Source organism: Leptinotarsa decemlineata, unplaced genomic scaffold (genome assembly GCF_025532065.1).
Source record: "Leptinotarsa decemlineata unplaced genomic scaffold, Ldec_3_MD MMD2_tig00000010_RagTag_RagTag, whole genome shotgun sequence".
Taxonomy (NCBI): domain Eukaryota; kingdom Metazoa; phylum Arthropoda; class Insecta; order Coleoptera; family Chrysomelidae; genus Leptinotarsa; species Leptinotarsa decemlineata.
In genome coordinates, this window is record NW_027412538.1 from 7,797,726 (window position 1) to 7,815,605 (window position 17,880).

General features: G+C 32.7%; 1 protein-coding gene across 2 annotated transcripts in view; it reads right to left on the bottom strand.

The window, feature by feature from the left end:
- gw (trinucleotide repeat containing adaptor protein gawky) overlaps positions 1–17,880 on the bottom strand; it is a 53,898-nt gene that overhangs the window by 20,068 nt on the left and 15,950 nt on the right. The window contains exons 3-12 of one of the 2 annotated variants that reach the window (XM_023166810.2): positions 13,245–13,468; positions 11,372–11,696; positions 10,283–10,498; positions 9,634–9,843; positions 8,897–9,183; positions 6,599–7,033; positions 4,447–4,641; positions 3,561–3,716; positions 2,848–2,990; positions 2,132–2,282 (exon numbers count right to left, since the gene is read on the bottom strand). In XM_023166810.2, the coding sequence (XP_023022578.2) occupies positions 2,132–2,282; positions 2,848–2,990; positions 3,561–3,716; positions 4,447–4,641; positions 6,599–7,033; positions 8,897–9,183; positions 9,634–9,843; positions 10,283–10,498; positions 11,372–11,696; positions 13,245–13,468 (2,342 nt within the window). Of the gene's footprint in view, positions 1–2,131; positions 2,283–2,847; positions 2,991–3,560; positions 3,717–4,446; positions 4,642–6,598; positions 7,034–8,896; positions 9,211–9,633; positions 9,844–10,282; positions 10,499–11,371; positions 11,697–13,244; positions 13,469–17,880 lie in introns of both variants that reach the window. The other variant, XM_023166809.2, reaches the window with a different exon arrangement.

Sequence of the window (17,880 nt, forward strand, 5' to 3'; positions counted from 1 at the left end):
CAATTGGTGACTGGGTGTACAGAAGAAATTTTGTTCTGTCGGATGCCACAAATAACTTCACTGCAAAGCTGGCCCCAAAATTCGTAGGACCCTTTAAGGTTAAAAATAAATTGAGCCCAACTACATATGAGTTAGCCGACAAAGATGATCGCCCGAAAGGATTATGGCATGTGAAAGATTTAAAAGCAAAACCTCCTGACTCTGAATCTGATGACGAATAGTTTAGGTTATCCCATTATGTTAAAGGAGAATTACGGAGCAATTCTCCTGGGGGTTGATGGGGGATGTTACGTGTTCCAAAGTTTCATAATTCAAATACAATTGTTTTGGTTCCATCATTGCTTTATGTAAAGAGAGACTTCAGAAAAATCAATACCACTTATTAAACACATACCTGCCATATGGGTTATCTATTCTAAGGGACTATTTCTTTATAAATATACTGAACTAAAAGGAAAGAAAGCAAAAAAATGAAAAAAACACATCCTACTTGATTTAGGTGGAAATATCACTTGTGCCGATGTCGTCTCGAGTTTAACTTTGTTTTGCTCTTCTCTAATTTGAGGATAAATTCTCAAGACGTAAAATTTGTGCTGAGGAAGTAATTGGTGAATGGATTTACAGTTCCTGTTGGAATCATTCCGTTGAGTTGGTTTTTTTTACTCCTCTAGCTATCGACTTAGTCGGATATTTTTTTGTGTTTACCGGCACTTTGTCTTCTGTCCTTGCGTAGGACAGCTACGTTTCAAGCCACCCTTCTTCCACGTAAGTTGAATTTTCTTATTTTTTTCTTTCTACTTCTGGATGGTCGAAAATCCTTATTATTTTTTTCATTGATGTTTTCTCCTAGGGCTTGTTCTTCCACCCCTAGATTGTTTGGGCCTACTATCCTTGACTCAAGTCATCTTTGTTACCCGGAACGAGTCCTGATGGGTAGGTGTTATCCTGCGCTCCAGACGATCATCCCTGAATAGATTGGTTCCAGTCCAGGAGATCTGACTTTTTATCCCGACTCACCACCCTGAATAGAAACATTAGGTCCACTACCTTCATATTGGACAGAAACAGATAAGTCTAGCCAATAAGACAATTATTTTGAATTCCTTATTTATTTATTTTTTTTTTAATTGTATAATAATAGAATATCATTATAATTTGTATGGGGTTGTGCTACGAAAGAGTTAGAAGAAATTGTATATGCTTATGTCGTTGATTATTCTAATGTGAGACGCAAGTGAGATCTCCCTTGAGTACTATCTCAAATGTTCATGTTCATTGATCTAAAATCAATAATAAATAAGGCGAATTCATGAGTCAGGTTCGTTTGATTCACTTGGAATTATTTATGATATCAGAACCCGCTATACAGAGAACCTACCCCCAAGCTAGGCAAAGTTTGTGTTTTAGTTTTCAGGATTATAGTTGATAAGGGGAGTCACTAGAGCACGTTAAATATTTTTCTTATTATAACTTTCAGGTAAGAACAAACCCCTGATTAGAAGAACGATATAATTTTGTTAATGGTGAATATCACCAGATATTCACCCTTCCCCCCTTATGTAATAATATATATATATATATATATATATATATATATATATATATATATATATATATGGATATAAAAATCTGCAAATCAACAATGTCGGTAATGATTTAATTTACACCAAATATTACTCAAATAATAGAGAAAAAATGGAACACACTTAGGAATGTTTTTGGGTACATCGAAAATCTAAGATTGTCTAAATAATATATCAGCAAACAAACATTTCTTTCAGCACAAACCAATTGAATTTTGAAATCCCTTAAACAATTCAAAAGGATCAGTTGCTCTGTTTGAGGTTTAATCTAAGTGCGTCTAATATGAATATGGAAGATGCAAACTACTTGTTGCAGGATTCAAATTTTGATCATAATGAATGAAAAATTTCCATTTGTTGCACACTTAAAGGACCAAATTGCATAAGAATAAGAAGAAACCTTTGAAAAAGGTTTCACACTATGGCGTAATGACCCTCATGAAGACTTTGAGATCCAGAGGAAAGTCAAGGTTCTATCAGTTCCTCAATTAACAAACCATATTTGAAATTTTTGTCCTGAAACCAATATCTTCATAATCATAAATTACCTTCCAGGGCTTTCCAGGTTCGAATTCAGGTACGAGATCAGTCAGGGATGGTTGAGAGGCAGTTGACCACTGTGCATCTTTCACATCATTTGAAGTATCGGTGCCAGAATCTGGCCAGCCAGTATCTCCAGTTCTTCCACTAGACCACGGTCTGAAAAAATATTCAAAACAATAAGACATAACTCTAATGAAAATATTTTTTCCACACCAAAACTAAAACCTGCTTGATAAATCTTTCAAAAATAAAATAATATTCAACATTCATACATTGAAGAGAACGAAATCCGAGCTAGTGGGTCTAGTCTTTACGTATTACTTCTCCATCTCTATACAAAAATGTGGAAAACTTCCTAAGAAAGAAATAATCAACTTCAAAATAAACTCTTCACAAAGACGTGAAGATCATGCACATAAGATTTATTCAGACACAAACTAAAAGAAAAAATCAATCCGAATCAACTACTCACAAACATGTAAAGATTGATTTACAGGAAAATCACTTTTTGAAGTGATAACTTCTTATAGGAGGGTGGACTGCTTAGTGTTTAGTGTGTGATAGACATATACTGTTGACAGTATTATAAAATTCTAAACAGCAAGCCCGTAATATTCTTTTATTATGTGAAACGTGGCTTAAAAATGACGATACTAATTTCTCTGAGTCATATTTGCTCCAGATTTAATAACTAGCTAAAATATATACACAGTGTACTCACCCATCTGTTGGATTGAGTCCAAGTGGATTCATATTAGGAGAGGTAGTCATAGGCTTAGAAGATGACCCAGGTGCTCTACTGAATTCATTTCCTTCTTCTTTGTCTTTATTAATCCATTGAGTAAGTCGAGACTGCTGCTGACTCTGAAACATATATCAAACATATACTGACGTATATTTTTGGATATCTGAAAATAAATATTACAGTTGTTGAAATTTGATGTGATAGTGCAGACATAAAAAACTCCATAAAAAACAACTAGAAATCAAGGTTGTACAAAAAATACACGAAAAAAGCCAAAAAAATTTGGAAAAAATAGGGTGACATAATGAAAGGTCTACTAAAGAGCAAAATTTGAAAATTTCATACTACGATTCATTTCCGTAATTGAAAATGGAGATTTTTAATTAGCGATTCTTTTCATTGGAAAATATCACTCTATTGGATTGAGCGTGCCTTGAAATTTCATAAACAATATATTCATCAATAACAAAGTTGTTAAACAACTGAAACTTCGAAAGCTCTCAAAACTAAGTCACAAAAGAACACCCTGTGGTAGCCACAACAGATAGCCTTGGAAATATTTTTTCAATTAAGAATGAACCACCACTACTGAGCCTGGCAAGGTCAAAGTTTAAGTTAGCTTGCACAAACTGTGCTTAAAATAGAGACAGTTTTTATATAGAAAGCAATATCCAAGATAGAAAACTCACCATCTGGGGATCTTTGATTCCGAGATCAGCAAAGTTACCTTGTAATGAATTTATGGAATCATGCATTGTATTGGCTTTGAAGGATTCGTAGACACCCAAACTACTTTGGTGTTGCTGTTGTTTGACATAAGTGGCTTGTTGAGCAGCAATTTGATTCTGAAAAAAAATGAAATCAAGAAAAGTAATGTTAGTATTCAAAGATTCAAAATAAATATTGTTCAATGTTATCCTTGTAGTAAAATTGATGTACATATGAAACGTGACATCCCTAATATTTTATCCCTTCACAGAAAAGCAAGTATGGATCATATCTTTTTTTGTTCAAAGGAAATGTGACCAGCCTATGGACAAGAGAACGTAATCCCGCCATTTTTTAAAGTTAGCAACAGACGGAGCTAGTATTCTTCCCATGTACCTAGAGCTGCTGATACAGCTGGTCACACTGACTTGTCTGATTTATGAATTTTTGGCAGACCATATAAATTTAGTACCCTAGTATTCGATACTTGCAAACTTCTACCCAAAGTCAGGGCGATCAAGTTTTTACATTTCTGAAACCATCTTAGACAATGTTTTTTTTTTTGTAATTTATCATCAAAGGACTGACACGAAAGATCCTCTAAAATGCTGATAATTTTCTTTGGTATAGTCAAACTACAATTCGACAGTACTATTAAAGAAACTGATTGTTCATAAACAATCAATGAATAATTCAAATAATTTGTAGGAGGTACTTCTGTATTTGTCTTTTGAGCTATCTGCAGGACATAGTTAACATTACCTAAGTTATGTTAACCTTAATAGGAATATTACAGATTGGTATGATTAGTCTTATTTCCAAATAATAAATGTCAACATTGAAAATTGAAACACCTCAAATATTTACCTGCAAGTTTGCTATTTGTTGTTTGGTTTTAGTTATCAGTACTGAACACTGCATGTAGGCGCTGTTTGGTTTCCCGTTGATTGAGTGTGTTGTGGCAATTGTCTGTTGAGTATTGAGCTGTTGCAATGTCTTGATTTGTTGCAACAGTTGATTCAAAAGCACCAACGTTTGAGGTGCCAATGGTTGATTGAGGATCTGAAATAAATTTCACGACATTACACACATCATAAGTAAATTATATACACCTGATATAGGCTGGTTTCTGGTAAATAGTGAATATGAATGAAAAACTAAAAAGGATGTTTGTTTTTTGAATGTTGAAGGATTTCAGTATTTCAGAGATGTATTGTTTGAAGTTGGATAGTATTAGGTATTCAGCAAGGCATTTGAGAGTTCCAAAGGCACTATTAATGTTGTAACAGTATTCTTAGACTTAAGAAGAGCTTTTGAGACAATTGACCGTAATATATTAATGAAAAAATTGGAAGCTATAGGTCTTAAAGGAACAGTGCTAGGATGGTTTAAGGACTACTTAAGCGATCGAAGACAAATCACTAAAGTGGGTAATGTTCTCTCATCTCCTATTAACGCAAAATTTGGGGTACCTCGAGGAAGTGTCTTGGGCCCTTTACTATTTCTTATTTATATTAATGACATCAGTTTATGTCAAAATTGTGACTTTATGAATTTATTTGCTGATGATACAATGTTAACAACATCTCATAAAGATTTAGAGATAGCTTTGACAAAAATGAATATCTGCTTGGAGGAGATTCATAAATACTTGAACGTCAACAAATTAAAACTAAACGTATCTAAAACAAAAGCCATGATTCTGACCACAGCATATAAATATATAAACATAAATTACTATTCTTTGGAAATTAATAAAGAAAAAATAGAATTTGTAACCGAAATTAAATACCTGGGATTCATGTTAGATAACTGTTTATCTTATAATGCACACTTAAAATACATAACTAAAAAAATATCAAAGAAACTTTACTTTTTTACTCGAATCTCTTATCATTTGTCAGTTTCTTCCAAGGTCACTATATATAACACAATCATTCAGCCTCATTTCGAATATTGTAGTACATTACTATATGGGTGTGATCAAAACAAAATTTCGACTTTACAAAAACTACAAAATCGTGGAATGAGAGTCATATTAAAATGTAATCATTATACAAGCATAAAGTTTATGCTCGACGCATTACAATGGTTATCAATAAAAGAAAGGTTCTATAGATCAGCAATGATATTTATTTTTAAGACTATTAATAATATGTTACCATCTTATTTTGATGAATTCATTATTTATCGTGATAGTACTCACAACTACGAGACAAGACATAGTTATCTTTTTCACTTGCCAAGATGCAGATTAACCAGCTCAATGAAAATATTGTTTTATAAAGGGTTAAACCATTTTAATAAGCTGCCAAGAGACATAAAACAAAGCAAAAGTATTTATATATTTAAATCTAAACTAAACAACTATATTAAAACAAACACAATTTTGTTGGAAAAGACTCAATGATGCAGAACATCAGTAGTCATGTATCAGTATGTTTTAAATTGTTAGTATAGTCTTATCTAAGTTAGTTAACTTTGAATTTTATTTCTCAACATTGTTAGGTTACAGTCATATGTATGACTCTAGTTATTAGTTATTATTATTGTTGGTTAAGGACATATTATTATTGTTTACTGATTTATTATTATTATTGTATGTATATAAGGATTTCCTAAAATAAACGTATTCATTCATTCATTAATTGAAGATGAGGGATATGTAGTTTGTATATATTTGGAAAGAACATATTTGTGGTGCACAAGAAAATATTGGTATTCAGGAGAGTCAAGTAATGTTCTATATTGTTGATATAGTTGATTTCAAATAATCACATTGCCTCCGATTGTTTCTCAGATGAGGTGTTTTTGAATTGGAAACGTTCTGCTCTAAAAATGATTACTTCTGATACAATGACATGAGCAGTTTGTCGAATAGGGGACAGTTGAAGTTGCGATTAGGACTGGAGAATCAGATATGGTGATTGATTAGTACTGTGGAACATACAACAATGGCAATGAAAAGTTTAGAATTACGTTCATGAACTCGCAATAAATATGAGATGTGAATACCAACCTGATGATTTAAGTATCCCGCTTGAACGGCCATTTGAATTTGCTGAACCAGCATTCTGAGTTGCTGAGTGGAAGGCTGTGTTTGTGGATGTAGATTTCTTCCAGCGTTGGCAGAAGATCCTCCGAAACCTTGTGACCCACTTCCTTGATTAAGCATTTTTTGAACGAAGGCAGGTGGCATATTGTTTATTAGAGAGTTATTTGCTCCAGAATTGTTCATATTATTGAGAAGATTGGGAGTGTTTCCACCTTGTGGAAAACCGGGCAATTGAGCACTAGGACCTGGAGGAAATCTTTGGCAATTAAATGGTGAATGGTCATAGTGATCATCATGTCGCATTCCCCATCCATCTCTATTTCGTAACGGACTGAGAAGTTCCAGTGCCTCTTCAATATTCATATCTCGTATTCGAAGAGCATTTTCTACATCTTCTTTCTGGAAAAGAACAATTAATCAGTCAATCCCATAACAATATTTTTTTTTACTGATGTCAAATATCAACTCATTTTTTAATAATTACAAAATAAAAGTATATTGAGGAAAACCAGTGAATAAAACGAGAAAAGATTTGAATTAAATGACCACTTTCCTTGAATGATCATAAATAGTTTTGCACATAGGAAGGTTATCTGTCTCGATGTCAATCCAAGAGAAATATTCATCAGACACACACTCAGAAAAATGCACATCACTGATACGTATTTCAAGCTCGTTGGTCTTCATTCTCAGAAAGCCAGAAGTAGAGTACTAGCTGGTATAACCATAGTTTCTAAAATTTGAAATATACACACTTTTTTTGGCTGTCAATTACAAGGAATTATTCCATATAAATATAGACATGTATTTGTACACACAGAGACACCTACGACTTTCCAACAAGAACACGATTCCATCTTCATTTTCAATAACAAATTGAAGTCATGCATTTGCACACAGACATTTATGTTGGATAATCATTTATTATTAAGCAGCCACTTTGAATATATAAAAAAAATCTTGAAAAAACTATATTTCTTTTCTAGAGTGTCCCAAAACTTAAGTCTGAATTCCAGAATAACTGTGTATAAGACTTATCATTCAACATCATTTTGAATTTTGCCCAACATAACTATACTGCTTTGATCTGAATAAAATATCCCAATTACAAAAGCTACAAAATCGAGCAATGAGAATAGTATTGCAATGTAGTAGGTCAACTCCTATATCATTGATTCTGGAAACTTTAGTTATTTACTGTGGAGCGAAGACTGACGTACTTAACTATGATCTATATCTATAAAATGATTCATGAGCTGACTCCAACTTACATGGGTAAGTTTATTATAACTGTAAACCAAATCTACACATACAATACTAGAGGCCAGAATCATTTATATGTAAACAGGCAGAGTACCTCATAGTGTAAAGTTTATTTTTTAAAGGATTCATTCAGTACAATAGTTGTTGAAGAGTCAAGAAGTATACGGAATTCAAACAGAATTTGATTTTGTATTATAGTTTAAAAAAAATTCCACCATTATTCTATACTGTATTTAACTTTATAGATTTGTATATATGTGCGTGTATATGTATACTTATACTCAAATTTATTAAATATCTTTATACTTACATTTATCATAAGTTATATTTAGTGTAAAATAAGTATGTTAAGTATTTTTTTTTGTAAATTAGGATTGTCCTACTTAAATGAATAAATCAAATCAAACTCGTTGAATTTTTTTTAAAGATAATATATAAAAATGATTTATTGTTGGATGATGTGAAATGATGAAAGATTTTAATCTGCTCACTGAGGATGCACTGCAAAAACCCACTTTTGTCTATTTTCCACGATAGTTTTATATTTGTTGATTAGTTTCGGTCATTACACCATTTTCAAAACTTTGAAGTGTGTTTTTATAGTATATCCTTAGTGAACATGAATTTCCACAAAATAAACAAGTCATCAATCAAAGAAATATTAACCTGTGCTTGTAAAAAAGTAGAGTTGAATTGATGGTCCCCCCTCCTTTGTAATTGGTGATCCATAACACACACACCCAAACACATGTTTCATTGATATCACAATATCGTGGAGAAAATGTCAGTTATACAAAATGAATTACTATTGTATTCATCCGATCAGGCACACTAATGGCATGAAATACCACAAATTTTCACTTCTTGCTCCAATACCACGATAGAAACTTAATACTTAATCTAAAAACATGCGACTTGACAAGTGTCAAATGAGCATATTTGAAAGGACAGTGGTGTGAGACAACATTGAATACTGTATAATGAGAAAAAAATAAGTACCTTATAACCCATGTCAACAAGCATTCGGAACTGCTTTGAATTCCATATCATCTCTTTAGTCAATGGAGGTTTATTGGCCTGCTTATGTCCCCACTCAGGTTCATCCCATAATGGACCCGGAATCTTCTGTTTAGCCCAGGAGCCTGGTTCTTCCCATGTTGGTGTTTGGCCAGGTTCGTCCCAAGATCCATTGCGCCCATGACCCCAAACAGAACCATCTGGCTTCATACGTGTCTGTGCCATGCCTGGGGGACCTGCGGTATTATTGCCTCGACCCATATTTCCTCCTGTTGGCAAATCTTTCCAGTGAGACCCTGATACATGTAAATAAATTATGTGAGTGAGTTCGAATGTGCCTGCAATATGAGCAGTTACTATTATGACAGACTTGAATTTGAAATTAAATATTTTCAGTGTGACATCTGAAAAAAACAGATTTAAATCATACAATTTTTGTGTTCTTTTAACCATCCTTCGTAGTTGTTTCATTAGTGCTGTGCATTAAAATATCATCAACAAAAATAGTGAATGTTTCTGATACATTGAGCATCCTTAGATCGTTAACATAGAGTACAAAAAGAATAGGGCTAAGGATGGATTCCTGAGGAACTCTATAATGATTTTTTGCAACATGGAAAATTGTAATAGTTTTTAGTATCTGTGTCCAATTTAATAAGTATGTTTCAAACAATTTGTAAAAAAGGGTCTTCAATAGAACGTATAATATGAGTGGATACCTTGTTGGGGATTACCCCAAAGTGAAGTACCATCATCATAGTTTGGCATATTTCGTCTTTGTGAAGGTGGTGAAGGTTCATCCCAACCTGCAGTATTTCCTGGAGCAACAGGCATTTTGTTATGATGATGCATTTGTTGGGAACCTGCATGAGATGTACTTTGACCCCAGAAAGCTTCAGTTCCAGCTCCATTCAGCCTTCCAGTAATGCCTTTTTTAAAGATAAATCATTTAGGAAAAACGTAATTTATTAACGATACATTTTGAAAAAAAAAAATCTGACATTCAATTCTTACCAAAATGTCTATTCAAAATTCATTATACCAAGTCATAGAATTTTTATATACACACCCACAAGCACCCACTTCCACAGGCACCTACCCACTCCCACGGGCATCTAAGCACTTTCACGGGCACCATCCACACACAAAGTCACCAACCCCCATACAGTCACCAAAACACACACACAGGCAGTCACCAAAACACACACAGGCAGTCACCAAAACACACAGGCAGTCACCAAAACACACAGGCAGTCACCAAAACACACAAACAGTCACCAAAACATACACACAGTCACCAACTCACAAGCAGGCACCCATCCACACCCAAATAAAGTGAAAGTTTATTATTCACAGTGAAACTATTACCTCTTGGATCTCCTCTCATATCATTACCAGCCATTTGTCTCATCTGATCTCTTGGATCCAGCAAGCGCATGGCATCTGAATTTCCTGGGCGCATCTCTCTCAATTCTGGACGAATTTCTCTGGGATCTAATCCTGTTTGACGTGGATCTGCAGATCTAGGATCTCCCCATCCAGTATTATTTGTACCAGCATTCCAGTCGTTTTCTTTCTTGGGACCTAATAATGAAAAAATCCAGTTGAAAGATTTATTATACTACGATTTCAAAGACAAGGCAACCATTTCGAGCATCTTCTGAACTGACCTCAAGCTTATTACCTCATATTATGTAGTTAAATGTGTAAGTATTCAGGCAATTATTAAAAGTTCCGCCATTTTGTAGTATTTGTATTCTAGGGTTGTGAAGCATTTATGAGGAGCTTCAAAAAGATGTGTCACAAGATCCCCCTTTCCATTTAATTTTTTCCCCAGATGGCCATCTTGAAAATTGCATCTGTCAATTTCACTTCAAAATAAAGTATTCATGCATTAATTTCATCATCCCAAATTTCAATTTTTTGAGTTGACCCGTTCAAAAAATAGAGGGGGGGCATTAAAGAAATGCACTGTATACTCAATATCTTCAAGTAAATATTAATATGTTTGTATTTATATTTTTTAATCCATACTAAATTACCTTCTGTCCATTCAAGTTCTCTGTATTCTATATCTTCATTTCTATTTCTATTGTTATTGTTCAATTCAGTTGCAGGTTTTTGAAAGGTTTTCGTCAGCATACTTACTACTAATTAACTATTTATGAGTATAAAACTCTGTCTATGAGATGTAATTATATTCAAACAAAGTATATTTAATTCATGGTTCGATTGAATCAACTAGCCGGAAGATAATATGCGCCTATTGGCAGGATACAGAATAATCACAACTAGAAGAAAAATCGGTTTCTGTAGAGGCCAACCGCTTAACCACTTATTTCGGACAAACTTAGAAAAAGACAGTCAAATTTTAAACAGTCAACAATACCAAGGATAATATAATGTACCATAACGGCAAAACCCTTAATTGATTCATAAAGACTGGATTCAACTCACCTCCCCATAGCGCACCATTATTGGTATTTCCACCAGTACCCCACTGTGGTTGACTGGACGGTACCCCGGTCCACACATTAGAGCTATCAGCATCGTCATCTTCACCCCAAGTTCCACCGATATTTGTAGAAGGGGTATGACCCCATGGGGTTTTTTGCTGTGGCTGTGGTGGAGGTTGGCCACCATTTCGTAGATTAGCTTCCCAGAGCTCAGTTCCATTGTTTACTGCTGGTTTCCATGGTGGAGGACCACTAGTACCATCCATTTTCAAAGGAGGTTCGGGGCTACTTGGAACATCCCAATTAGTATCCTGGTTGACATGTTGCTGTAGAAATAATTTAAAATAAATTTACATCATTCCCAATAAACCAATCATTCTGACATTAAATATAATTGAAGATCTTATATACGGTTTGTCCATTTAAAATGAAAGCTTTACAAAATATACAGGGTGATCCCTGAAACACATTTTCAGTGATTTTTAATGACAAGAATATGAAGGTTACTTGTGGCTTTGTTTGAAAATTATTATTATTTAAGGTTATCCACACATTATCAACAGTTCTTTAGAAAATGGTGAAGTACCAACTGAACTAAAATTATCTAATATTATACCTATACCAAAAGGACCAAATACAAAGCAAGCTATTCAATTGAGACCAATAAACATTATTAATGCTACAGCTAAAGTATTGGAAAGGGCTGTATATGAACAGATAGTAGATTATTTGAATGTAATAGGGTCCTTTGTGAGTATTAATCGGGTTTTCAGATCAAAAATAGTTGTGAAACTGCGTTACAATGTGTTTTAACAAATTGGAAGGTGCGGAAAGGGGTCAGTATACTATTGCAGTATTTCTTGACCTTCAAAGGGCATTTGAAACTGTAGATAGATGCAGACTGATTAGAAAGCTTAGGTATTGATGGAATAGCACTAAACTGGATCATGAATTATTTGAGCAATAGACAGCAAAGGTTAAAAATAGAGGAAGTTTATTCGGATAAAATGCAAAATAATATAGGTATACCCCAAGGGTCTATTTTGAGACCATTGTTATTCCTCATATATTTGAATGACATTGTAACCACAGCAGAAGAATGTAGAATTCACTTATTTGTCGACGATACCCTACTGTACTTTAGTAGTGAAGATGTACATGAGTGTGTTGATACTATAAACGCTAGTCTTGAAAGGGTGTATAGATATTGCTCTGCAAATCTGCTGAAGGTGAACGTAAATAAAACAAAATGGATGTTATTTCTCTCAATCAAAATGAAATAAACAGACTACAAAAGATGCAGAATCCAGCTAAGCGAATAATCTTACAATGTTCGAGGCAGCGAAGAAACTCTTCGAGTACCAAACACTAATTTTCATTTTCAAAATCAAAATTGGATATTCACCTGTATATCTACAGAATAAATCAACTTATGTAGCTGAAATACAGGGGCATAATATTAGAAACAGAAGCAATAAAAAAAAATAGTACACACAATTCTTTATTTTATAAAGGAGTAGATTGTTTTAATGACCTCCCACAAGAAATTAAAGATAGTGGTTCGATAAATATATGCAAAAGACGATTGAAGGATTTCTTAATGAAAATATATTATATTCCTATGTATGACTTACTATTGTAACATATTATTTATACATATGTATTTTTAATCAGAATGTTTGTATTTTTTCATATTGATTTTATTTTATTTATAATGTGACAATGTATTTACTATTGTAAATGAATTAGTTTTTCAACTAAATAAAATATAGATAGACACATACACATACAAACGGGCAGAACGAACACACACACACAAGAGAGAGAGAGAGAGAGATAAGTAACAAATATGGCATAAAACCGAATTTACTTACCCCACCCCACCCGTCTTGACTAAATATGGCTTCCCTCATACTGTTGAGTTGTTCCAATTGCTGCTTGGTGGTACTGATTGGCACACTGTTTTGAGAAACAGAAGAGGATGCTGGAGGTTGACTAGTAGTAGGCATAGTATTGTTACTTGGTTTGGAACCAGGTTGGCCCCAACCAGAGTTGTTGGATTGCGAAGTAGGGGGCTGTTGTCCATTTGATTTATTTCCTATAAGAACAGTTGAAGTGTGATAAAGTTACCAGATACAAATTTTCTATTGAGGTTGGTTTGAATTATGCCTCAGAAGTATATCGATCACTTATTTTTATCATGTATACAATATGTTCTTCAAGAAATCGCAGCTCGTCAATACACTACCGAACCTGTTTTTTCAGTTAGTTATCCAATGGAGCTGAAAGTATAATAATTCAATAAATAAGAAACAATGAACATGTTTGGTTTCTGTTGACGTTTTCCCCTTTTATTTATAATAATCAGAAGAACCGAAAATAAGGACATTTCCAATTCAGAAGCCGTTCGTGCTACTGCTTGTTGTTGGTTATCATATAAAATCGCTACAAGTAACTCCAACACTCGCATTCTGGGCCCAGAGGAAAGACACGCTGAAAAGGTCGAGGTGAGTCATGTTTGTTTTTTTTTTTTCAAACAGTTCGCATTATTTATAATTTTTTTGTTCAACGCTATCGCTAGATAGATAGATAATCTTTATTGGTTCTTTGGTAAAAGGACCTTTACGGATGTAGAACTTGTCATATTATAAAAACAAAAATATTACATTGAAAAATGAATAAATAAATAAAATGAAAATAAGGCAAACAAATACAAATCGGCAAACAAACTCTCTAAAAAAAAATATGAAACCTATCTGGGAACTAATAAACTAAAATTAAATACAAAAAAAACCAAAGCCATGATTCTCAGTAATAAACATAAATTAAAGTATGTGGACTATGAGTCTCTACAACTTACCATTGATCATGACAAGATTGAATGGGTAACCGAGTTTAAATACTTAGGTTTCATAATAGATGACTCACTAACACTGAACGCTCATAGCGATTACATTTGCAAAAAAATTTCGAAAAAACTCTTCTTTTTTTCTAGGATATCATCTCAAGTGTCTTTATTTTCAAAGATAACTATATATAGAAGCATTATACAGCCACATTTTGATTACTGTTCTAGTCTTCTATATCTCTTGGACAAAAACAACAAACAAAAATTAGAAAAATTACAAAATCGAGGAATGCGAATAATCTTGATGTGTAATAGATATACTCCCATTCAAATTATGCTAAATACTCTAAATTGGTATAGTGTAACGCAAAGACTATTTTATATGTCAATGATGTTCATTTATAAAATCACAAAGAATTTATTACCAAGTTACTTCAAGTCTTTTATTACTTATAACAATCAAATTCACCGTTATGATACAAGGACTAATAATGAATTTCATATAGCTAGAACCAAAACTAAAAATTCTATGATATCATTATTTTTCAGGGGACTGAATGATTTCAACGAACTCCCTCAAGACATTAAATGCTCGGTCACTATCGATAGTTTCAAATATCAGCTAAAAAAACATATAAGGTCACTGGATATTTATTAATTTTTTTCGTTCTTTTAACTTTCTTTTCTTTCTTTTTAGCTTTTAAAATACTTTTAACTTTATACACACACATTCATATGTTTCACTGTTTTACACTTATTTTGAAGAATATTTTTTTAACAGATTGATATAAAAATTGTTTTTATCTATTTGTATTTTATTACTAGTAGCTATTATAATTGATGTATTCATATATTTCGCGATATTGACAATTTTTTCACATTTATCATAATTTTTAAGATTTGTATGTATATTAGGAATTCCTATTTCAAATAAAGATATATATAAAGATATATATCAGTGAAATATTCTTCTATCGAATTTGTTAGCATTTCAGTATCTTCTTCATCTTTCTGAGGGGCAAGTTTTTGATGAATTCGGGTTTTTTGTTATATACACTTATAACCAAAAAAGAAACATTTTTCTGTCATTGAATTGAAAAAACTGTTTTCATTACAAGTATCATGAGACTGATTTCTATTGAAAGTTTTGAATAATGGCATATCTTTAACAAAAATAACACATTCGTACACAACATACTTGTAAGAGTTAATATTCTCTTGTCAGTGAATATTTCCCTACAACTCTTTGTTCGGGGTAGATTGAAAATTTTTCTCAAACACTGTTTTTGCAGAGTGAATATTCCCAAAGGTTTATATCGTATTTGATACGACTTTCAATGTGTTCTGTAAAATTGTTTTGTAACAAGTTGAAGGAGGTGAAGATATTGTTTTTTTTGAAAAGAGGTATCATTTGAAGTGAAAACCACAGAGCAATCATCAGCATATTGCATCATAAATTAATTCACAGCTGTTTAATGTATAAGTTTGAAAATGTCCTTATAGGACGAAACTGTAGTAACGTTAGTTACAAATAAAAGTGGTAAAAAACATAGAAAAAAATCAGAGGAACAAAAGACATTTCAATGAAAAGGAAGAGGGAACCAACATTAATAAAATCTATTTCATCAGTTAGGACTTCCATTGTCTAATATAATATAAATTGATTTGAAATCCGTGAAAGAATCTGTTAAACGAAAAATAACAATTTTATAAAAAAAAAAAAAACTGAAATTGCAAAGATAACTGTTATCATCCGAAGACGATTGTGGATACTAACAATCGAAACGTCGTGACATAACTTGGTTTGGAACCTTTTAATTTTTTATTTTCATTTTTTGTTAATATTATTTTTTAATATTTGAATATTTAGCTTGTATTAATATTTCAAAAAAAAATATTTTTAAAATTTCTTTTGGTTGTTGATTGTATGTTATTTCTTTGTAATTTCAGTTTTTTGTTTAATAAAATTGTTATTTTTCAGTTAATCTTTTCAATTTTTTTTACAGATTCTTTCAGGGATTTCAAATCAATGACAATGGAAGTCCGAATTGATGAAATACACCACGAAACATTGTCAACCACCTTCAAACATTAATAAAATCTGGCTACCTGCACTTAATTGCTCTTGTATCAGGAACGAAGCCACGCTCATCAATAATGAAATGAATTCGAATATCCAAACCAATTTTGTAGTATCTGCTTTGAGGACAATCAAATATTTCATCTTTTGCCTCATCGCTTTTTATAATGTCAGGCATAAAAACCTACAAACTTCAGCCAAAAAAACTCGGGAAAACGCTTTCACACAATTTTGGAATTGGTTTTAATACAAATTTATTGTTTATTGTGTAAGTTTGAAAATGTCCGTAAAGGACGAAACAAATAAGTGGTAAAAAACAGAAATTTTCATTTCTCTTTTCATCATCAAGATTTCTCTATAGAGCCAGGCCTTGTAGGCCTTTGTTTATAGCAAACAAAATATTATTAGTGTATGCTCTATTCATTTTAGAAACAGTTTGTTTATACTAAAACCAATAATGATTGAGAGTAGAAGTAAGCCCAGTTGACAGCAAATCGGGGGCGTGCTTATTAATTTTTGAGAGGGTTAAGAATGAAAGAAAAATTCTTAGTACAATTAGTTAAAATATTCATACACATTTTTTATTTATTTCATTAATTAATTTCATTTCATTTGGCTTCTTCATCAACTGTGATTTTTTTTCGTCCGCTACTAGTTTTTGGCGTTTGTACGTCCCCATGAATTTCTGCTTCTCTTAGTATTTTGTAAATCGATGATTTTGGTACACCAGTATAATCAGAGCACATATCCACTAATTTATCTTTTGTAATTGTGGAACTTAATGATGTAGAAATGCCGGTTGGTTATTCGGAGGTACACACGTAGAATTACAGCACATATGCACAGTCATCTTTTGGTGGCTGATGATCTCTCTCAAGACAGTGAAATACTCGCAGTACAATTTGTTTTTCTCTTACTGACCGAGACTCCGACCGTTTCACCTTTTTCGACGTGGAAGGCCCGACCATGTCTCCCATTTTTTGAGTAGTTTGAGAACGGTGTAGAAATATAATTATGTAACGCTTAAACACTTATTAGCACTATTATTTTCACCAATTGTTATCACAACACGTCGATTGCTGACTAACTTAACTGTAAAACGTACAATTCACGCTGTATAATTCACAAACCAATGATATGCTCATGGCTGCAAGTACATTAGTGAGGACTGCAAAGATGAGATGGAAGTTACGGTAAAGTGACAAACACAGAAATATCGTTGCGTACAGCGTTGCCACTAGTTGTAATAAATATCTAACACTATACATGATATAATGAATTTTAACTGATCAGTAATCAGGAAATGTATAAGTATTACTCATTACAAGCTCATTACTGATTTTTGTCATAAATAATACCTTTTAATCGTACTAGTATTGTGTATTATCTATAATTTGCCACAACCTACAACTCTACTGCTTATTATATTTTGATTCTGCTATAAACTGGTAACGTAAAATTTAGATATGACAACGCGCTTTACTCTCAATCATTATTGGTTTTACTATAGTGCATAAACATAGAACAGGACTTCCCTCTATTGTCTCTCATTACACCACACGCCAGACCCTAAATTTAAGTC